General features: G+C 38.6%; 1 protein-coding gene across 1 annotated transcript in view; it reads left to right on the plus strand.

Moving 5' to 3' along the window:
• TMEM117 (transmembrane protein 117) overlaps window positions 1-24,159 on the plus strand; it is a 202,746-nt gene extending 178,587 nt beyond the window's left edge. Inside the window, exons 7-8 of the mRNA XM_030454385.1 lie at window positions 15,843-15,972; window positions 22,221-24,159. Coding sequence (XP_030310245.1) covers window positions 15,843-15,972; window positions 22,221-22,861 — 771 coding nt within the window. The 3' untranslated portion in view covers window positions 22,862-24,159. The remainder of the gene's footprint in view (window positions 1-15,842; window positions 15,973-22,220) is intronic.
• The last annotated feature ends 234 nt before the right edge of the window (window positions 24,160-24,393 follow it).

The following is a 24,393-nucleotide window of genomic DNA, read 5'->3' on the forward strand; positions in this document are numbered from 1 at the left end:
TGCCTCCAACTTGACACACTGTGTTTGTAGGCAAATTTGCAGGCAAAATGCCTCATTCCTACTGGTGATACTCAACCTCATTGCTCAGCCTCATTTTCATATCCATTTTTATAGTAATAGTACTCTTGCTTTTCCTTTACATAGTGCTTATAGGTAAGTATAAGTAACTTTGAACACTTAAATAATCTGAACAATAAGTTTTCAATGCCTATACAGAGCTGGTCAGTAATTTCCACAATGTGTCCTAATACAAATACACACAGTTATGTTGTTTCTTCTACAGGGTACCTCAGTAAGTATTGCTGAAGGCACTGCCAGGACAATATTATCCATCAAATGCAATTATTTACTCTATCAATTACCAGTATTCTTAATTTATAAAACACAGTTTACAATTGGAAATGCAGAAAGGAAGTGAGAGTCATAAAGAATAGCATTTAAAATGCAAATTCCCTTGGAGGTGGGATAAATATATCTCTATAATCACACAGAACCATATCAGCACACAGGCTAGATGGGCCTTTATGTTGTATAAGAAAATGAAATAAAGTTATTAATATTTTTATGGGGAAATTATAGATTTGTATAACATTAAACTCAGGATGAGAACATGAAATCAATTTTGCTCTGTGATCTCGTTCTAAAAGGCAACACGTTCTGATAGAAATCTTTGCACAGAATCCTACTCATAAAAAGAGAAATTGATAAATCAGATGCATGACTGACTGTATGTCATGGAAATCAATGAAAGCTTTCTGATGTTGTTTTCAGGGAAGTAGAATGTTCTTATTGATACCAATTAAGTAGTGAGCCTTGAAAAACTATTTTCTGTCAATAAAACCTGCTTCATGGGGCTTTTTTTTTTTTTTTTTTTTTTTTTTTTTGTTAACATAAGGATTTCCATGCTCCTAGTCAGGATCCATAGAAAACAATTAAGTCTTTAGAATCAGGTGTGTATGTGTTTATCAAGAATTAAAATAGTACTGCTTGTTCCTTAAATGCTTGCAAGAAAATATACATGAGTGACAAGAGTGATACTGTGCTCTTATTTTTACTCAGCATTTGAAGGAAGAATTTTCATATCTGACTGCAGGAACACTCAGAGGACACTCTGGGAAATGCAGTTAAAATGAGGGTGGGAAAAGCCATGAACATTTGGGGGGGGAGCAGTCAAATCCTAAATGTTTCATGAAACTGTTATTTTGAGGTTTTATTGAAAGGTTTGATCATTTTAAATAACTGTTAAGGAGCAGTCTATACTTTGATCAACCTTCATAGTGACCAAGATTACAAGAAATGTTACAATGAGCTTTGTGTCTTCAAACCTCACAGATCCCCCGTGCTGCTACTTTAGAACCTTCTTATCTTCCAACAGTGACCGCCCAAGCCATAAGCAAAAAAATTTCTGTCCTGGGTGGTGTTTTTTACAGCCCAGATCAGGGGAATGTGTCTTCTGTGAATCTGATTTGCAGTGGGAAAGCCTATGAGATGGAGCTCTCAGATCCTTTCAGCAATGTCTAGCAGGGTCTTTGCCAAAGTACATTAGCAAATCCTATTTTATTAATAACTCAGCTTTTGAAGGTTTGCATTCAGAAATTGCTTTTAGGCCAGACCAGAACATTTGGCCAGCCTCTGTTGTCAGACATGCTGATGCAGACCAATAGCCCAGTGCTCTTTAATTCCTAAATAGTACATTGCTGTAATAATAACCTGTGGTGTAGTTCTAAACAGCTTTCCTTCATTATACCTCTCCATTGCTGATTATAGATACTTTGAATCTGCAGTAATACTTATTATAATCTGATGTGCTCATATTTCTTTCATACTTGCATGCTTTGCAGTCATGCTTCGTACATGCAAACTAGGTGTAAAAAAATACTGAGTCTTGAGGAGATATGAAAGCAATAGTCTCAATTTTCTTTTTAAAAACATGGTAGCAATGACATTGCTGTCTGGGCTCTGTTAATTTACATTTTTAAAAGCAGAAGTGCCTGGCCAGTAGTCATCATGAGGGAGATAGCACAGCTACAGACTAACACAGCCCTTGTCATGGTTTAACACTGGCCCGGCAATTAAACCGAATAACAGACGCTCTCTATTAATCTGTCTCTCCTTGATAGAGAAAGGAGAGAGAATAAGGGAGAGAGACTTATGGGTTGGAAACTAAACTACACAACTTTAATGAAACAGTAGTGATAAATAGGTAAAATTACTAAATATATACAAATATACAGGAAAATGGAAACCACATTCCTCCCCCCTTTCCCCCAATAACTCTCACGTCACCACCGAAACATCAAGTGTTATCAGTCCTAAAAGCACACACACTGCATGAGAAACTTGCTGTTAATTAACAGCAAATGCAACTACTTACAAGGGACTTAGCTAAAAGCAAAAGTACAGAAACAGAAAAACCACCTTTATCCTGGCCCAAACCAGGACAGCCCTAAATATATTTTGTGGTGCATTTCTCATATATGTAAACTGGTACATTTAAGCATGCAGGTTTCATCTATTTGTTATTTTGGTAAATGTAAATTGCTCAGGACCCTCCAAAATACAATTATATGTTTGAATGAGCACAACTTCACTAGCAGACATTTGTTCTGTAGACATGGCAGGAGAATTAAAATTGATGCCTTTTTTATCACTGAATGCAAAAAGATAAAAGTGCTGCTATAAACTGCAAGTTGAAATAAATTATGTAAAATACATAATTCACATAATGACTGTCCCTATATAAATGTTCGTATTAAGTAACCATATCATTTGGGTAATTCCTCCTTGAGGAATGCTGTGAAAGAACAGCTCATTCATTATCTTGACTTGGTGAATTGCTTTAAAACAGATTCTCTGATGAGAAAATTGATTTAGCATTTCTTGAAACGATTGAAATTAATGCTTGAATTCTGTATTTTTCTGTCCAGAAGGTTTCAGTAATGGCCTACATTGTATGGATTTGGCTGGTAAAACAGGAACACACCAGAAAACACACACATCTACCTCTCCTTTTATGTGCATATATGGATGCAGAACCTTGCTTTGAAACTCCACCTGGTCTATTAATCACACTGAGAAAGTAATCACTCAGCTGCTGTGTTGTAGCTCACTTCATTCATTGATGCCAGCAATTAAAAGTTTTGGAGTCACACTTGGAAGTTTGGAAGCCATGTGTTTATCTACAAGCAGCACATTGCATCTGCTGAGAAATTAATGTTGATGGAGTTAATTAGGAAATATGATAACCTGCATTTTTTGTGCATATTCTTTGATTTTACCTTTTTGCCTTTCTCTCCCATTTGCTGAGTTAACCCTTTTAAAAACTGGCACGTAATTTTGTAATTATACATAACTAAAGGCAGAGCTTTACTACCCTTGTAACAGTTGTCTCTGAGAGCAGGCAACATGTTATTTTCTGAGACTTTTGTAAGGAAAGCTCTTAAAATGAGAAGTACAAACTATTAACTGAATTAAGTCTACTGCTTGAATTAAGTCTACTACTTGATATTAAGGAGAAAGTTTAGGAAGAAAATACATTGAGGGGGAAAGCATGTAATTGCTACTGTTAGTGTCAAAGCTTATGGAGATTTAAGGTTATGTGGGTAGGTGAAAAAGAGCCAAATCTCTGAAACAACAGAGAGTGGAAGAGACCATCTTTCTCTCCAAAAGTAGGGGCACTTATAATTGACTCCAAAGAATGTTGCAAGATGAACCTCTCTTAGGGCACGGTGCTCCAAAGTCCAAACAGGTGTTCCAGCAGAAACTCATGAATAGTGCTCTGAGCCTATTGCCCTCAGGGTTGATTAGCCTGGCTTGGTGCTATTGCTCTGGAATCAGCCAGCCTCTCTACTGGCTTGCTCAGGAATGAGCCAAGCCTGTGCTTCAAGCCTCACCTTTTATTGGCCCCCTAATCCTGCTCATGCGCAGTTGGGGCCCGTCCTAATCAGGCACAGGTGGGCTTAACACAAGCTCATGCCCACTACCTGGTAATTAGTGGCACCTGGTTGCCTCATCTCACTACAAAAGAAAATTCTCTGTGGAATGAAATTTGCAAGTTATCTTCCAAAAGTAGCAGTGGCTGACTAGTAAAGAGTGACTTGCGGTAAAGACTGACTAGAAGGGTTGCAGGAGGGCATCTTTCAGAAGGGTCTGTTAGTTGGGATATGCTTATGCCAAGTGCTGTTATATGTGGTTTCTTATCTACACTGCATTTCTGTGTTTTCAAACTGTTTGAGGTTGTCCACCCTGTTCCATCTGTCATTTTAAAAAAAATTATAATTCAGCCTTTCTTTGTGATCAGCATAGTTGCTATATTTAGATGTAAATCTCACTGGGAGAAGACTTTATTCATTGCACACCACCAGCCTCTGATTGTGTCTTTGAGATTCAAAAAGACACCTTAACAAAATTCTCTCTGCTCCCAAGGACTTTGATGGGAACAGTTTTGAAATTCAAACCAAACCATTGTGTTTGTCAAGACCAGGGTGAGTTTGTGCAATTAGAACTTGGTTCACTGTGTTTTTGACAAGTTCTCCCAGGAGTTTTCTAAACACTGAAAACCTTTTAGGATGAAGTTCATGTTTTCTGCATGTGCTTGGCAAAGGCAGATGTATTGCTCTGGTATAAAAAGCTGAAATTGCATTATTCCTTTCTCACACTCAGGAAGTGAGCTTTTGCATTGGGGTTGGAGAGGAGGCTGTAGAGAAGAGTTATCTTCCCTAATTTTTATTCACATCGAAGGCTATATTTTTGGGTTTATGATTTTGTTCATTCTTTAAGGCACATAGTTTATGTTTGCATAACATAGAGTAATGGCAGCATTTCCCTAAGGGGTAAGAAAATGAATGGATTTTTGGAGTGGGGAGGGCAGATGGGAAGGGAAAAGCTTAAGTAAATAATTTCTGCAACTTCAAAGTGATATAAGTTCTCTGTAATAAGAGGATATTTCATGTCATTGAACTGCAGTGAATGACTAATGTAATGCCATGGTCTATATGGAAGATACAGTCTAATAATCCAAGCTGCACACTAGTTTTATACAGCCTCCTATAATTACTGAAAATAATAAAACTGGCAGACCTCTACTTACATAGGGAGATGTTTATTTTCTTAACTTTTTTCCAAAGTCCTGTTAATCAAATGATGTGCACTACAATGAAACGAGGTTATCTTATGACAAAGGTCTTATAATGGTACTTAACTGAATTTTCCTATAATTTTGCTTCTGTATATTGTTGATGAGCATGTTGGTGTCTAATTCAGTAAACTGCTTAATAACTGAGGAAAGTGTTAGTTTAGAAAATGGGAAACTATTACTATAATAGAGTAATATAGTTAGAATTTAATACACTTATGAAAACACTGCACATCACTTTGAAGCCATGATCCAGGGCTGAGTTTGGTACTCACCAGAAATCACCTGAAAGCACTGCCAGTGTGAGAACCTCTGGTTTTATCTTTCACTGTCTCTCCCTTGTGTTCAAATGGTGGAAGGAGCCTCTATGTTCATAGGTCTTTTTCCTTATCTAGATGGTTGGTGAAGCCCCAGTTGCTGTTCAGCCTCTCAGTCTCTGTAAGGCAGAAATCCCTCTGGTCCCTGCAAACTGCTGAAGACTCTGATCTGACAGCTTTAGTTCTGTGGTCAGCCCTAGTTTCCTGGGGGGGCTGTTGTTACTGAATCTGACAGTCTGTATCTCATGCATCAGACTGAGTCTGTATTTCACACCAGCACAGTTAAGAAGTATCTTAACTGTGGACTTTTTTTGGTTTTGTTTTGTTGGATTTTTTTTTCATGGATTTGCACTTTCCAGGAATTTTCCCAGTCCATTTCTATCAGAAGAGTGGACTCACCATTCCATTCAAATTGAAATAGGTAATGGTTTGTACCCAATTTTAATTTCAGATGCTCCCATCTGATGATGATGCACTTCACCAGAGCAGCTCAGTGACCATTCTGCTGTTTAGTTTCTTGACCTGGTGAAGGACTTGAGAGAAGCTGTCTTATATGATTATTAAAATTATTATGATTCATGGAAAAAAGTAGGTAGATCATGCCAAACACAGTAAAGATATTCAGAGGTCATTAGGCCAGACATCATTGTCAGCCAGGGCTTATGTATTCCGAGGAACTTCAGTGTGAGAAAGCAAAATGTGCTGACAATCTGTGAGTGGTTCCTCAGGCTTCTGGAGTGGGACTGAGCTGAAGCATCCTCAATATACCTCATCCTGAACCTCAGGACCCCTAAAAGTTGGTAGCTACAAGGGAGGTATCTGTGTGCTTGTTCCCATCCTGAGGAATGGCAATCTAATGAACAAAATGAATGTGAGAGGCTGGTTTGGCAGCTTTTATCATGAAAATGAGGATGGACAAAATAAACGCCCATATAATATATATACATTTTCACTTGTGTCCTAGATTGTTGATAACAGTTTGAAAACACATTCCAGAGATACTGATATGCAAGCAAAACTGATTTTATTTTTACATCCATGCCTTCCACGCTTTATGTGTTTCCTTTTATCCTCTTTTGCTACCCAGATGTGTTTACATAGTGGCTATGCAAGCATAATGTATGTATTTTCCTACTGCCACCGCAAATGATACCAAACAAGCTGCTGTTACTTCTGAAACAGATGTGCCTAATGGCCTCACCACAGCTTCTGAAGATAAAATTGGAAGTAGAGAGGGAGTGTGGTGGAGGAGTTAAGGAACAGGATATATTGCTTTCAGTAAATGAAGGCAATTCCTTGGCAAGTACAGGATGCTGCTGCAGCTAATCCTATTAGCAGGCTAAAACTGAGGGTGCAGAAAATTATTTTAACTTAAACTGCAAAACAAGGGAGGGAGCTGGGAAGACCAAATATATTTCATATTACTGTTGTTCATGACTCAAAAACTTAAGTGCAATTATGGGGAGAAAAATAGTTCTGGAAAAGATTTACTGCTGATTTTTTGAAGGAAAGGTAATTTGCACTGACTTTTCTCTAAATTCATGAAATATGTGTCTCCCTTCATTCCATATGCATCCAATGTTTATATAATTTTCAGTGTTGGAAGGGACCTTTAAGATCATCTAGTACCAACCCCCTGCCATGGACAGAGATCCACTAGATCAGGTTGCTCAGAGCCCTGTCCAGCCTGGCCTTAAATAATTCCAGGGATGGGGCTTCCACCACTTCTCTGGGCAACCTGTGCCAGTGTTTCACCACCCTCATGGTGAAGAACTTCTTCCTAACTTCCAATCTAAATCTACCCTCCTCTAGTTTGAGTCCATTCCCCTAGTCCTATCCCTACCTGACATCCTTCTGACATGTTCTTCCTTTCTGTGTTCTTCTTAAGCTCTGTTAATTTTCTCAGTATGATTCAAATACATCATATAATCCTGGTTTTTTCTTCAATAGAAAATTATCATTATTGTTTCACTACCTTAATCACAGCCAGTTGAACCCTGCATAAGCACATGTGTAATTTACAGTTACAGCTAAATCAAAACAAATTGGATGAAAGTTTCAAACAGAAACCATTGCTCCAAACCTGCCACTTCAGGTCAGGCTTAGTACCAAAGGGTAGTTTTATAGTTTTGTCTGTAAACAGCCCCAAATTTTCTCAAAACAGGTGGTGGCAGAACTCCACAGAGCATGTATGATCAGAAAGAATTTTCTCCAGAAGAGAATGGCTCCTCAGTCATCCATTTCTAACTCTGAGGCAGCTGATATATTTTCCATCCACAGTGAACAACATACAGTAATCCCCAGGCTTCAGATTCTCTTCACTTCACTAACACCATTTTTATTATGTTGTAAAGCTCATAGAGAGGAAAAGATCTGCTCAGGTATTTGCTGCAAATTTATCTTCTTTGGTTTAGGCAACACTAAAAAACACTGTTAAGATTTAAATATCAGACAGCAAGGAAATCCATGTGTGTAGGTATATGAAAAGAGAAAGGGACACTATAACTTGAAATGCAGCTGAAATTAGCTGAAGACAGTTCCTTTAGTGCAAAATGACTTCAGAGCTGCAAGTAGAGCTCATTGCTCTCAAATAGGTACAAATAACATTAGCAGTGTTTAGAACTTCCAGATTTCACATTATTGTTCAGTTGCAATGTGGGTATATTTGCCACAATGCCACGGTATGTGTGTTCGTGTGTAAGTACTCATATTGTTGAAGCTGATCACATAACAAGGCATTTAAAGTTTATTTTTATTCTCCACATCCTAGTAAGAAATTTGGTCTTCTAGGGTAGCAGAAAGATTGGCTGCTCTTTCCTGAGTGATTTCCCTTGACAGCAAGCTGTAGTCTCAGGAAATATGTAAACATAAGTATTGCATATTATTAGTAAATGTTCATTTCTCCTTTGCAGCAGAAATGGCTTTCATAAAGTGTGTTGCTGAGGTAGCTATGAAAACCCTTATGAATGACTTGCTGGTGGTTTAAAGAAATTTCATATAGGGAATAAGGCATAGTTACTTTGCAGGAGCTGATTTCTTTGTTTCTTGCAGGTACACAATATTGAACACTACCACTTCATTTAGCTGCTCATGAATTAAGTGAAAAAGCTCACCCTGGTGTTTCTCATCCAGATAAATTATCTGATAGCTATTTAGCTCAACCAACATCAGATTCAAGTCAGACAGTAAAGCAAGAGTAAAAGCTTGCAAAAACTGCAGAAACTCAGAGGCAAATTCAAAACGCATTTACTTTAGCAGCTTTTATTTGTAACCAGCATTTTCAGCCCTTGTGAATAACTAATCAACAGGTGTGAGGTATGAAGGAGAGGAACCTCACAGTGTTACTGAGATTGAGAGTTAGCATTTGCCTGATGGAAAAAGTTGTGGACTTGCCCCTGGGGCATCCTGGGTGTGCAGAGAGGCTGTGCCTAATGATGTCTGCTGCACCTCTGACATGGAAAATGTTGTATCACCTTGCTGGTCTTTGACTCTTATGAGCAGCTGAAACTTAAAGGGTAGCTTTAATTAACAGGAGCTTTGCCCTCAGTGGGAAATAATAATTACTGTTCCTGGTCACTACACATCTGAAGATGTGAGACTTTCTAGTGTCTGTCCTTCCCTGTGCACTGTCTTGTTTGCAAACACAATTTGCTCCTAATGTAACAGAAAGAATGAATAGTCCTAGCAGTATTTGTCCTATGAAGGAAATAGCATATTTGTCACTATGAACTGGGGAAGTATTGTGCTAGATAATGCTCAAAGACAAAATACAGCTCCAGTCCTAGAGCATTCCATTGCTAAAGAAGAGCCAAGAGTTTTGGTGTGTTAGACAGGTGGGTGAAAACAACAGTGAATTCATTGGTCAGGATGACAGATGATCCAGGACACCTAATGAGTGACATCCTGATGTTTTCTCATACCAGGGAAGAATTATAAAGGAGCATAAGAAAGGAGAAAGCTCTTACAGCTATTAGGGAATTGCAAGGGGAAAGTTTCTTTAAACAGAGAAAAGATTCACTGCCTGAATTTACAGGCTGACTTTAAGGAGCAGCTGTCATACAGACAGTCAGTACCTAGGGTAGTGAAAGATCTGAAGGGATTTGAATATGAAATGAAGTGGCCTATATTTTCTTTGATCAAAGAGAAGAGTGACATGGTCAAAGAAACAAGAGTAGGAGAATGGTCTTTGGAGCAGCAGTTCTGTATTGGTGGAGGACTGCACTTGTGAAGGCCAGAGGGAAAGATGCTGATGTAACTGAATGGCAAATGATGAGAGCCATGATAAAGATTGTAGCTTTGGGGTTTGATAGGAATTGTCATATCTGTGATATGTTATGCAGAACAGATCTGCAATATCAAGGCTCTGCCGTGTTGTGAGGACTGAATAGATGATACTCAAGCTACAGACACTGGGGAGAGGCAGGGAATGCAGTCTATCACAAAGCAGGCATCTGCCAGGAAATAACAGGCAGGTTTTTCAGACAAAATAAGTGTCTTTCAGTGAAATGCAAGCATTTCTTACTTTAGATGGTCTGAAATTCTGAGATTGCTTTGAGCTCTTTGTGGAAAAACTAAATACCAATTCAGATATTTCAGTAACAGTGGTCACTGTTTTGAGGACATGTGCATACACAGCTGTGTTTGGGCTCAAAATGCACTAACATGGAAATTCTAAGTGCAGAAGGTTTGGAACTTGGATGGCCTGGGATTTGTTGCCTTTAAATAAGCAAATTTGGATAATAGGCTAAAAGATTCAGTAATGATTTTTTCTAATGTGAGGGCTCATTCAAGGCCAAGCACACACTTAAAAAGAGGTTGTATGGCTGCTTTAGCTCTGAAGGAGGTTACTGCTGTCTTGTTGTCATTTTCTCAAATAAGGGATAAAAAAGCAAGTTTTGCAGTGGTGGTTCCAGTGAAAGGCCAAGAGCTTGAAGAAACTAAGCAAAGACTGAGGAGGAGAAGATGCTGAACGGCAGCAGTGTTTGGTCCTGGAAGCTGTCTCCAGTCCTCTGAGCAGCTGAAAGCTCAACTGAAGCACTTATTCCATTGTTACAGTGGATTTTTCTTATTTTGAATCCTTTAAATAAAGACTAAGATGCAAAAGGTGTAGCTGTGTCTGCAAGTAGCTACTTTGTGCAATGGTTCCTGATGGGATTTTGTGACTGTCATTGCAAGTAACAATCCAAGCAGGTGAAGCCAAAACAGGTGAGCAGATCAAATAGGACTTACTGGATTTGGAACTGTGAATAGATTGCCACTGGTAGTACCAACATGAAGTAGGAGGTCTTTTGTAAAGTGTCATTTCACTGTGGGAACTAAGTTGCTTCACTGAGGCCATAGAAGTCTACAGGTGTCAGTGTCAAGAATATATTTTTCATTTAGTGAGGGCTAAACCCCACAATGTCTATCAACCTTTCTTCCCATTTAAATAAGGGAGAAACAAAGAATAAAGAACAGAAGTTCAGAAACTCAGTGGTAGATTTGATCTCATAGGCATGAAAGTGAATTCTGGTCATGTCTGTTGCCTCTCCTTGTTATATATCTTTGAATGAAATATTTAAAAGCTGTTTGTACTTTAGCAGTGCACAGCTCCAGAGATCACTGCAAGTTGCAGCACTGCAGTGTAGGCAGTGATAACCACAGAGGAGCTGGACTGACTCTGAGTTGACTCTGAATTCCAGCTGTTCATCTCTTACTTCAAACACTGGCAGAATTATACAGCCATTGCCTCTACTTAAATTTCCTCTAGCTGTCTGCCTGTTTGCCTTGTTTTGAGAATTGAAAGAAAGCCATCTAAAAGATGCAAAGGTACCTAAAACCTCACAGTCTTCTACTTCATGAGTTAAAAGGATTTTAATAAATTAAATAAAAATTGCTACAGGCAATATACACAAATATACACATTCATATATGCATTTTCTCAGTTCCTTCCCTCTATTTTTATTTATTATTCCCAGGGGTTTAAATTACAAATGACTTCCTAGTATTAAATATAGCATAGATCATCACTACTTAAAACAGAAATATTCAGTATTCATTTATCCTCTCTCATTATGTCTGAACAGTGTTTATATAATTGTTTAGTGTTATCTCCTACTTGCTGTGTACCAAACACTCCATGAGCTACAATCAGACAGGAGGAGAGATGAAAATGTGGCCCATTTGTTTACCATTAACCATTACTGATTTTTAAGCCTGGTCCCACCTTCTCTGAAGCAGTTTTCCTTCAATGCAAAGGGGCTGAGGGCTGTGGGGTCGTTTGTGTTTGTAGCATGGGATGCAGTTAGTGGCGGGCTACCCTTGCCCTCCTAGACAGCTGGTGATCCTTGTTGAATCCTGCTGGCACCTGGTCTTGGTCCTCTGGGGCTGGAAAACACGTCCCAGAGCCTGCAATGAAAAATGCCAAAGAGCAAGGAGCAATCCTGCAGCCAGGTAAGGGTGTTGGGTGTTCCACATGTGCCCCTGGGCTGCCTTGCCTGGAGCCCCAGGGCAGTTGTGTGTCCTGGCTCAGGATCAGGACAGGGTTTCCCCAGGAAATGCTTTCTCTCTCCCTCAGGTGGTGGCAGGGAAGGGCTGGGCCATATCAGAAATCGTGGCTTGATGCTCAGTTATCATTACTGAAGATATCTTTACTTAAAAAGATGTCAGATCAGTGCTGCCAGCTCCCCTGGTAGGGTCTTAAACCAATACCTGGTGATGAAGCAGGGAGTGTCTGCATTTGTTTGGCATGTGGAACTAGAAGCAAAGGGAAAAAAATCAAAATACCATGACCTCCTCTTTTGTAGTGTCCAGTTTTATCTGTGCTTCTGGGTTTAATGAGGGAGCTGGTGGCAATCAAAGGTGCTCCTTTTGCCCATTGAAACACTAGGGTGAACCCTGCAGTGATCTCAAATTCATCCTCTAGCTGCCCTTTCCTCATGACTAGAGTGAAATGAGGCAATAACCTCATTTGATTTGCACATCCCACAAAACTTGCCAGTGAGGTTAGAGACCTCTGTGCTGCTGATTTAAGCCTTCTGGCCCTGGGTTGGTTTCTTCTTCATAAACTGCAGGGAGCTATGCTGCAGACCCCCCGGGCTGGAAACCACTGAAGTAGATGAATATCAGAAATTTGAATGGATTTAAAGAAGCAACAATCTGTTCATGCAATATGAGAGAGAAAAATATGAGCTAACAGTGCAGTTGTATAGCTTTATTTTTCAAACTCTGCAAGTAGAGTTACAGTGTAAATATGGTATTTTGGGCCCCGTTCCTAATAAGATCCAAGATATGGCAGAGTACAGACAGCTCAGCAATAAGGACTAAAGCTGATCCAGTGAGCTTTGCATAATGATGACCAACTTAAATGCAACATAAGCAATGTAATTATGAGGACTTAAAGAACATAGGGCATGCCACGTGTCCCAGAGATGAGCACAGACTGATATCAGAGACCACAGAGAGAAAATACTGTGTATGACACCATGAAGAAGACCCTGTGTTCCAGGGAGAAAAATGATTAGATTTATGGTCTTGTACACTTGTGCCTATTAACAAATGAGGTATTTTGTTTCTCCTAGGCACCCTGAGTTTATTGGAAGAACATTTTCCTAGGTAATGCTGAAATTAAGTTTTCTTCTGCTTGTCAGCAAGGAAAAAAATGATAATGTAATTAAAAGATTTTGAAAAGACTTTGGATAGCATTTTCTTAGAATCTGGATAGCAAAATAGGCACTTCTGGGTGTTTGGAAATGACAACCTGATATTGGCATTAGCCCAGGAAGTTAATATTCATCTGCTCTTCTCCCACACAATAATGATACTGCAGCTGTGTGTCCACAAGTGATAATGTCACGACACGGACAGTAAACGCTCACACTGACCAAACACTGTGAGCCAAATGAAACTCCAGAGCGTATTTAATCACCTGAATTGAAGCTTCATTTCACAAGTGCTGTGGCTGTTGTGACTTTCATGGAAATCAGTAGGTTTAACTCATTATTTTAGTTTCCTTTTTTAATATTGGTTACAAACACATTTTACTGTGTTTTGGTTTATTTTGGGGGGCTTTTTTGTTTTGTTTGTTTTGGTTTTGTTTTTTGGGGGTTTTTATTTGGTTGGTTGGTTGGTTTTCTTGTTTGGTTAGTTTTTTATTTTATTTCCAGGAGGAGCGTTCTGAAATCACAGACTTTATTAGACACTGATTTCCAGTGCTATTCTGTGCCTATCTCCCTAGCAAGGGCAATACTGTATTATTGGAACAGGGCTAGAGACTAAGAGAGGTCATGATACAATTCATGTGTGCTTTATACGGTGTGGGGTATATGTGTAGAAAAAATGAAATAATGTGCACTTAAAAGGTAGCCATACTTTGGAGTTCAAATATGTATTTTTCTGACAGGCCTTCTGCTCACCTTTCTGTTATAATGGGAACAGTAGCACACTTCAGGGGTTAGATCTCTCTGTTGTGCTTTTGTTTTATGAAATCTTTTTCAGTCTTTGTAGCTGTTTGCTGAGACAAACAATATAGTAAACAGCACTTCTGACAAAGCTGGCATTCTGGATGCTCATATCAGTTAATATTCTTATGGATCAGAAAAAATGCTAAACTTTTTTATAAAACTCAGGTGCAAAAACACAGACCAGTACTAAATTCTGTATACTGGCATTTTGTCTCCAAATCAGCAGAAGTCACAGTAGGAGCAGTGGGTCAAGATGAGCATGAGGCTGGACTTATAATCCCACATTTACTTATTTCTAGTACAGAGTCCAGAGCTCTCCATTGGTTTATCTTCAGGAATATGTAGTGTATTTCTTCCTATTTATTCCTAGGTGAGAGTATGTATGACTTAACATGAGACACCAGTCCAGAGATGTATATTAGATACTCTGAAATGAGAGAGTATAGCCATAAAATTTTTATCTCTGGGAACTTGTTTGAATGTCTACTGCCTGCAAGGGGATGGTTGCAGGTGCTCTGTGAGGGATTGTGCAGCTGGGCCTTTATCACCTTTCCTTGTGACCAGAAGTGCATGTGTTGAATTAGTGACAAGGCAAAAAGGAGACCATCCATCTTTCTTTTATCTTCTGCATCTGTATACTGTCGCTTTGTCTATCTGTGAACACTGAGAACCAGGTGCAGAGGGTCAGGTTTTCTCTTTGCTTGTACTCCTATTAATCCATTTATCCCAGTATCACAAAGAGTTAGCACAAATCAGATGCTCTTAGTGCTTGAGCCATTCTATTACCTGCTGATAAAATTCTTCCATTTTTCTTTCATTGTAGAAAATGTCAGACCACTTAGTAGTTCTTGGAAGCTAAGTTACATAGAGAGATTTATGTTTCAGAGATTATTCTTAGTTTGGAATATTTTTTTCCTTACCCTAGTAGAAACTTTTCAGCCCTATAAAACTGGAAAAAAAATTGAACTGGTGCTCTTGGGGAGATGTCTGTGCAGAATGATTTTCATGTGAAGGAAGCCCAAGTCACTCTCAAAGCTCCTCACATTTCAGATTCCTTAATTTTAGTAATTCAGGTGCTTGTTGCACTAACTTGTGGAATACAAATCCAGGGATATGCGTGGAAACAGGGCCAGTATGTGATGAGGAGCAGATCCCCAGCAGTCTGCAGTGCACCAAGTAACCGCTCTGGCAGTAATTGTACTGATTCCAGGACTACTACTAAGCTTCCAGTTTTGGCTCTAATGAGCCATGCCATTAAAGCCATTTTCAAGTGACTGATGGTGGGTGCAGATAACCAAGCAAAAAATTCCTTTCAGTACAGCTCCTCCTCAGCTGGGTGACCATGTCCTACAAAAATATGCATAATGAGGGGTAAGGGCTTCCACTTTTCCAGCATTACCTCGTCAGCTGAAATACAGCAGTGGAGAAAACTGTGCTTGGATTGATTCAGGCAGATCATGCCTACACTTCCAAGGAGTGTTTATTTGGATGTGTTAAGGACAAATACAGAAGACACCCTGTAAGTTGAAAAAGTAGAATACAAACACACAAAATGTTTGAAAGTTTCAGGACTTCGCCAATTTCTTACCTGTAAGCTGTTTGCCAAATAAGTAACAGAAGTTGCAGGTAGTACTGTAAGGCTGCTATATTATATAAGCATATTCATATACTTTGGCTATTTGGTACTATCAACTGGCACAGAAAGTTCAATATTATCATCTAAGGTGAACTTTTAAAACATATATGAAGCTGAAATAAAAATCATATTGCAATATCTAACATAAGTAAGGTATACTATTTCAAGTGGTTCAGTCAAATTTAAAGTACAAAAATCCAATAATGGGAGGCTTAAAAATCAAATCTCCCTTATATTAATTTAAGCCATTTTAAAGGGCAAAAATATACTGTGAAAACTTATATTTAAGATCTCATTTTTCTTCTTTTCAACAGGACTGGGAGTTTCCACATTTTATGGGTGATGTTGAAGTGAATCTTCCAGGTTTGCCATCTGCACACATGCAGTTCAAAGTACCTTATTTCCAAACGATCTTAAAAGAAGAATATCACATACATATAACAGGTATGTAATCTTACAGACTGTAACACAGCCACCCAATGAACTGCTTCTGTGTAATAAATATATGCTAACATGTTCTTAACCACATACTTCTTTTTGCATATACATGTATATACATATACATCTTTTTATCTGCCTGTATCTATATCATCCATTTATAAATGTCCCAGGGAAAGGAGGAACCTGTATCTATCTTATGAGTCAAGGAGACCTGCTGTTTCTCATGGCTTTCAGCAACTTTTTGTGGCACTAAGTAATACCTAATGTAGCTTCAGAGATCTTTTATCTAAAATTACTCTCCAGGGGAATTAGCAGCTTATTTCATTTTCAAATCTCTTGTGCTTTTAGATGCCTTTGCTATGATTTATGCTAATATCTTTTCATAACTTCGGTTATTCTCATCTGGCAAAAGGCCACTCAGAGCCATTCTTCCATCAGTCATCTAACCAGAAGTAGACAGTTAAATACCCTCAAATATAGTAGAATTGCAGTTTTCAAATGGATGGTATATATAGATAAAAAGTACCTTACCCTTGCATTCTGTGAGACAGTATTTTAATAACAGTAGGGAATGAAAAAGAGAAGAGGTTAAATAGGGGTAAATAGACTGGTTTTACCTTCAAGCTATGCAGAAGGAGTGTAGCTCTGCAAAAGAATGCAGGTGTGAATTGACAGGAGTCTTTAACTGCTGATATAAACAATCACAGCACATGGCACTGTACAGGAATAAGATAGATGAGGGTACCCAGTGGCACAGCCATCTGAAACTCTCACACAGCAGGGGAAAAAGGAGCACTCAAAGATAAATCCAGGAGCCAGCAGGTGAGTCACAAGTTCACCAGGAAGAAAAAGAAGGGAAGAAAATGTATCGAGGAGGAAACAACGAGGAGCCCAGGACTCAGTCAAGATGAGGCCTCAGAAAACACAGAAGTCTAAGTGATCAGATTAAAAACCTGAAGGGAAAAGATGAATACAAGTTACCTGCTGGCTATAGAATGAGGGAAGTTAAATGGACCAGTATGAAGTGCAGATGGAGGGATGGAAAGCTTTTCAAAATTGGATGTAGATGCCGAACTGGAATACTGAGAGAGAGCAAACAGACAGCAGGAATAAAAAAGGTCTCAAGCAGGTCTGAGTGAGACTGTTTGAAGCCCTAGTGTTTTATGGAACAAGATGAAGTAAATGATCTCATGGGCAGTGACTAGAAGGTGTAAGGTGAGAGAAGATGGGATGTGCACATGATGAATGTATTTTTCTCTTCCAAGTGAATAAAAAAGGAAAAGGAGAAGGGGGAAAATGTGTGTAAGCATCAAATATTTGATGTGAATTATAGGCATAGTACTCAAGAATAGTGGAAAAAAATGGGCTTTTTAACCTTCTTAAGAACAAAGAATGAATTTGGAGGGGCTTTGCCCAACAAGGCTCCCAGATGCCCTGCAGTTACTCTATAAGGAGAAGTAGTGGAGTAGGAGCCCAGAGGAGTGCAATGACTGAGGCACAGTGTGGTAGGCTGTGCCATCCTCAGAAAATCAGTATATAATTGATGTAAATGAAAAACAATGGGTGGTAAGAGAGTGACTGGAAAGCAGGACACAGTTTTACATTGCAGAAGAGACAGGGGTATTGATGATAATCAAGGAAGAGTGAAAAATAAGCAACATAAATTGGGGATCAGAAATACAACTGCTAGCAGTGCTGCTGTTTGAAAACAGACAAAGAGAGAGAAACCAATGTTTATGCATTGTAGAGTCTTCTGCAGGGAGGACTGGAGGCCTTTTTGATTTTCTGGCGAGCAGGCATTCTTTTAATGAGGATGAGCTAATGAATAGGGGCTGAGGAATATTTTTCCCTGCTCAGCATTAGCAAGATCCATTTATTAGATTCACTAGACAAATCAATCCATTTGACTGCACATCACGTACTCTGTCTACTGAGTGCCTGTTCTATCTCAGTGCTACACCACCCTTTAGGAGATCTAATAACCAGCCACAACACATGGCACAAGAACGTCCCTTTGTGTAAGTTTGCCTGAACCATCTGTTGTTGCCATCAGTTCTTGTCTTAGGTTAGGGGATCGTCTTGGATCATTTTCAACCCCTAGTTATTGTGTGCATGTGTAGATACTTCTAATTTTCCACTCAAATCAAGGAGCTAATAAAAGAAAGAAAGAACTTGTTCAATATATATATAGCAAGATGAGCATAATCTAATTTAAAATGAGGGTAGAGTGTGATGCACATGAATGCAACTGCAGCAGATGATATGGGGGTAGGACACCAACTGTGGCAGGAAGCCTGCTGTATTTAAGCCCTATTTAATGCTTGAGATCCAGAATATTAAATTTAACCATAGGATTTCTTTTTAGTAACCAGCAGGATAAGAAGCTTAAGGCCTGAAAATTGTTTATTTCAGTACATACTCTAGGAGTAAGTCAGGTTGTAAGTCTATGACCTGTGCCCCGTTTTGTAGAAACCAGAAAGCATTTTCTCCCCAGTATCAAGAGGAAAGAAAGCATGGCTGACATAACATTTACCATATTTTTCCTGGCAATTTTTATTCTTCATACTATCTTTTACTGGCCTATTTTGGCCATTCTTAGGCCTGACTTGTGACTTCTGAGTGTTGTAAGTTGGCAGTAATACTGAATTCAGATCTGCAGCCTGTAGCTGATATGCTTCAGTGTAATTTTACGTTTACTATCAAAAGCATATCTTATTTTTACTGGAAACTGAGTGCCTCATTTTGCTCAAATTTCTTTGCCACTCAGATCTCCTAGCAAGCATCTGCTCAGTATTAAATGTTTTTATCTTTTTTTTGATGGCTGCTTTTATCTATGAACATCAAAAATAACTTGAATTCCTGCATTTGCTTAACTCATCTAGATTTCCCTTGACAGATGGTCCATTGCAAAGTGTGTGTTTACCTTTTGGGGCTTCTGTTTATGAAAACACAGTCTATTCTAGTTCCCATAATACCCAGGGAAATTCGAAAAAGTTAAAAGTAAATTCTGTTACTTCAGAGTCTTTGATTGTTAAAAGGGACCAATGGGCCTGGCTGGTACCCTTTAATGCACTGGAGATCCAGATAATGTCAAGTGTGGGGATAAGTTTCAGATAGGAAATGTTAAGGTTTAGGTATCAAAACAGATGGAAGATTTTTCTGGCATGTTTGTAAAAATGTTCTGAGTGCTGATCTACCCGAAGTGCCCTTCCACCCAAAGGTGGAAGGCCAAAATCAGGGCTTAGCAGAGCTGGGGTTTGTGCAGTTAAATCAAAAGTGTGTGTAGATTCAGACCAAGCACTGCCTGCACAGGGAAGCCTGAGGGAGCCTGTGGGCAAAATTAGATAGTTTAGAGGTAAAAAGAAAGCTGGCCAAGCACACAGATGTGAAAAAACCTCAGAAGATTTGTGTTTTAGTTCAGCTGGGAGTGGTCTGTACTCATGTATCTAACACTAATGTGACAGAAGACGTTTCAAAGATACCTGTATGTTTGAAAGAGGTGTCTGGTTTTAGTCACAAATTGCAATTGAGATAAGAGTCTAAAGTCAACATTTGCTACCCTAGCCTCTGGCTGTGGTTGCACAGCATGGGGCTGCTTGAATCTAGCCTTAATAAGTGGAATTTTCACATTGCCTCTTGACCCCAGCAGGGATGCTGAGGATTGGCATCTACACAAGATCTTTTTTGCCGGGACATAACTCTTTTGTCACAGAGTAAACATACACAAATAAAAATCCTTCAGAATCAGCAGCTGGTTTGGAATATCTGGACCTGTGGCATCTGCCTCAGTTGCCCTGTAGATCTGTTGCATTTGGGCTTGTGGACTGGTTGCTGAACCAGACCTTATCAGCCTCTTTAAAAATGACCAGTACCAAATCATCTTGTTCAGGTGGCAATACGAGTTGCCTTTCTGGAAGAAGGAAAAAGAAAAATCCATATCTTTTGCATCAGGAGAAGGCCTCTGGCATTGATGTGCAGTGCACAGTTGTTCAGCATCAGCAGGGAGGGGTGAGAATTTCTAAGTAGAGTCCTGTATAGGCTGGTGTTCAGAGCATGGCCCTATGATGCTGGTCCAAATTACCATAGGAGATTACTCTATGGTCAGGGTCTTTCCATCCTGGTGAATGCCCTACCTACCTATAAAATCTTCCTCCACTGCCACAGTTTATCAGAAAACAGAGCTTTTCACACATGACAGTGATGCAGAGGATGGAAAAATTTTCTAGAAATGAGAAATTTAAGGACCTTATAGAAGAGAGGTAGGTCTCAGGAAACTAGCTGCCATTCAGACACGCAGGTTGTGATTTATGTGAGTTAACTGAGGTGTCTGCATCTAAGCTGTTTGTCTAAGCACACTTTATATTCCCTGCTGACCCAGTGACCCCAACAGCAGAGCTTAGAGCTGTGCTTCTGTCTGCCTGACTCTGGCTAGGAGCTAAGTGAGGGATTTCCAAGTTCACACTTTTTGTGGAACAGGAACAATTGAAATGTGTCTCTCTCTTAGATGAGGTGAGCACTCTAATTCTTAATTTAAGAGTGGAACCTTTTCTATATTCTGACAGCAGCCAATTGATCCATTAATATGTCTGTCCCAGCCAGCTCATCAGCACACACTATGCAAGATATATTCTGTCTCTGTCTGTTAAAAGGTCATATGTGATGGGGAAGCTCGGGTTATTCTGATGGAGAGAAACACATGAAGCACAAGGCAAAAGTCCACAGGAAGCAGCATTGAGCTACATTGTATTGTTTGTTATTGTATTTCAAATTTTAGCATAATTTTCAGTGTCTTAGTGTTAGTTTAAGAAATTTTAATACTATAAAATGTGTTGATTACCTTCTAAGACTATAATTTTCTTTCAAAGTTCTACTACAATGTTAATGAAAACCCAGAGTTATTCAGGAATTACATGAACAGGTTGGCTGTCTTTTCAGGACAGTTTTATTTCTGAATAGTAACAATAACACAAGAAAATGAACATTCTTACTCATTTTCTATCTAAATATCATGTAGACTAAAGAGGACTATTAAACACAATTGCTGAAATTCAGGGAGTTACCTCCTGGAGCATTCTGTTTGTACAATTTGAGCATACAGGCACACTCTCAAGAATTTATTCATGAACATTTATCCTTTACAAGCCAATGGCATCAGTCCTTTGATAAATTCTCCAATGTATTAATTTGCTGTTTCACTTGAAACATACTTAATGTGATTCCAGTGTAGATCAATATCATTCATCACCAGCAGGAGCATTGCTCCATGGATGTCCTTTCACGTAATGCTGACATACAGATTTGCTGGGTTCTTGGGTGGTGCCAGTCACCACTGCACAGGCAAGATCTTAAAATATGTCCAGCTAGAGTGCAAGAGAGGCTTCGACTATGGAAATAGTATAAAATAGTATAATGTGTTTTGTGTATTCATAGAAGAATTTAGGTAAGAAGGGACATCTGTTCCAACATCTTGCTCAAAGCAGGGTCAACTTGGCAATTGTAGAAAGTAATCTGTAATGCCTTTTGGATGCCTGGAGGAAGCACAGGAAAGAGCAATTTTAAATAATAAAAGGAGAAAGGTTTCCTCCTCCAGTAATGCAGAAGCTTAATGTTAGACCATGAATCACCCCTTGGAGGAGTTTTTCACTACATGGGCTATAGAAAAAGCTAAACTGACTGGCCTCTCATGACTATAATCAGCCCTTGCTGTTTCTTGAGGGTGTAATATCTCAAAACCACAGTTTATCTGAGTGCCCCCACCTGAATATGTCTGCATACTATAGTTAGTATACCGAGCAATATGTGTACATACTCTTAAAATTAATGTAATTACCATCCCCCAAAACTTCAGTCACTTCAGTCTTTCCTGGCATATAAGCAGATCTATTAAATAATGGCCTTTTCATGGAAAATTTCCATGTGAATATTTTTAAGCACTGGAATTAATCCTTTTTTAGGTTTATTGATCTGTACCACATCACTTAGTGGTCTAATAAACAGGTAATGTAGAAACTGTAATCTGAATTCAATTGATATACTGCTGTGCTTCTGTTACAAAATTATCTTATTCTGTGCCCAGACCTAATTGTAAAATAGTAGCAAATTTCAGCTATGCAACTATGGTGGAAATTTTATTACAACTTTGCTTTACAGATTAATAGAGAATTTTTTTTTTTCCACTGAGTGGTTTTTACATATGACTGCTGCTTCTGAGATGGATACATCGGATGACAGAATTTTCTTTTTCCAAATAGGCAAGTGGTTTAACTACGGAATTATCTTCCTTGTTCTAATCTTGGATCTGAATATGTGGAAGAACCAAATATTTTACAAACCTCATGAATACGGTCAATATATCGGTCCTGGACAGAAGATCTACACAGTGAAGGACTCAGAAAGTTTGAAAGACCTTAACAGAACTAAGTTATCTTGGGAGTGGAGATCGAATAACACAAACCCATTAACCAACCGGACCTATGCTGAAGGAGACATGTTCTTGCACAGCAGATTCACAGGTTCTAGCCTTGATGTCAAATGCCTGGCTTTTATTCCAAGTTTGATGGCTTTTGCTTTATTTGGTTTCTTCATCTGGTTCTTTGGGCGATTTCAGAAAACTGACCAAGGCATGGAGAATTTAGATAAATCATACACAAGAATGAAACGAAAGTCACCATCGGATATGGGAATGACCCGAGAAAACACACAGGTGTTGGTGGAAGAACCATCAAGTTTTCAAGAACCACACCTCGTATCCATAAAATCAGACTTAAGTGAAATAGTTTTTAATTCTTCTCTCTTAACTTCTGAAAACTTGAATGCACAACTGAACGAACAAGATAGCCCTTTGCAGCCAGTACCAGAGTCCTCTGTCCCTAAGACTAATCCAGTGACATAGAGGCAAATACCCAGGAAAATCAGTTTAAATAAACAGTTACTATAAGATTTCAGTTCTACCTTTTGTAAGTTAAGATTTACATAGTGTTTAGAATAAGAAATTCAACCTATACCAAAAGGTGCTCAGCATGCTTTTTCTAGGAATTTTGGGTTTTATTTGTAATATAGTACGTGCCTATTGTATATCTAACATTCCTGTATAGATTGCTCCCCAAAATTGCACAAGCTATTTATTAATACATTACCTTAACTGTATAATAGTGTATTAGAGCGATTTCTTGCAGGTAAAAAATTCTACCATGGTGGTGCCTTGAGACATTAAACTGTTTTTTAACTCAACACCAGATGTATAGCACAGTTCTAATCTATTTTGCAAAGCTTTTTCTATATGGTTGTTTCAAGTATCATTTGATGTCTTAACAGAGGAGATAAATACGGTTATTCCTAAAGAAGGTTTTCTGTTAGGACATCACAACTTGACTTTGTTATTTATTCATCTGCAAAGCCAGTGACTTTGATGACCAGACTGCAGAGAAGCATGTTGATTACCTTTTAATTTTTGCTGGCTGGCTGCCAAACACAAATACAGATTCATTATGCGGTAAACAGCAGAGCGATAATACAGCATGGGTCACTACTTATGAAAATATTACTTTCTCCATCAGTAAAAGCAATTAGGTGATAATGCCTAATTATATTTTTCATAATTGAAGATAAACTGCTCCTTGATTAAAAGTTTTGCCCTTCACCTTTTAGAAAAATAGGTGAAAATGCACTGTTGAAGCAACGCTTTCCATCATCGTACCAAACCTATGCAATGTCAAGGAGCCTGTGGAGTTATTCCAGTAAAGGACATGGAGCCCATTAAATCCAGTATTTGTGCTGTTTGGGGCAGATATGGTCTGGACATACATGAAACATACATAGAAACACATCACTTGCAGACAGTCTAACTTCTTCAAATAGAGAAAAAATGTTTGGAGGGGGGGGGATAATTAAAATAGGTTAATAATTGAATTTTATTGTACCCTTTTTTCTTTTTTTCCCTTCATTCATTGTCCATGAATAAATGTGACCTAGAAGCAGAAACATGGAGAAACTGGTTTTTTTTTCTTTTTTCAAGGGGACTTTGTAATGTGAATTTCTCTACTGTATGATCAAACTATATGTACTAGAGAAACGGCATATCTAAAGTATCAGAAAGACTGATTTGCCTCTAATTTAGTTCTATAAATTGTTGTTACAAGTTACTAAATAACGAGTCATTTCTAAATCTGAGTTATTTCCCTGTCATCAACTGGTGTTGCTGTATTTTGTCTTCGTGACTTTTTTATCTCTGTTGTTTTGATCTATCTACTACGCTTTCGGAATGCTGATTTTAGCATGCATAATAGAACTATGCATTTATTAACTGTCACTTGAGAGCCAGTTTTAATAAACATCATTCAACAATTGTTTATTATGAGGCAGGAACAGGTTCTGTTAGTTTTGCAGTTTTTAAAAACATTTTACTTATGCATTGTCGAATTAAAA

This window comes from Calypte anna, chromosome 1 (genome assembly GCF_003957555.1).
Source record: "Calypte anna isolate BGI_N300 chromosome 1, bCalAnn1_v1.p, whole genome shotgun sequence".
Lineage (NCBI taxonomy): Eukaryota > Metazoa > Chordata > Aves > Apodiformes > Trochilidae > Calypte > Calypte anna.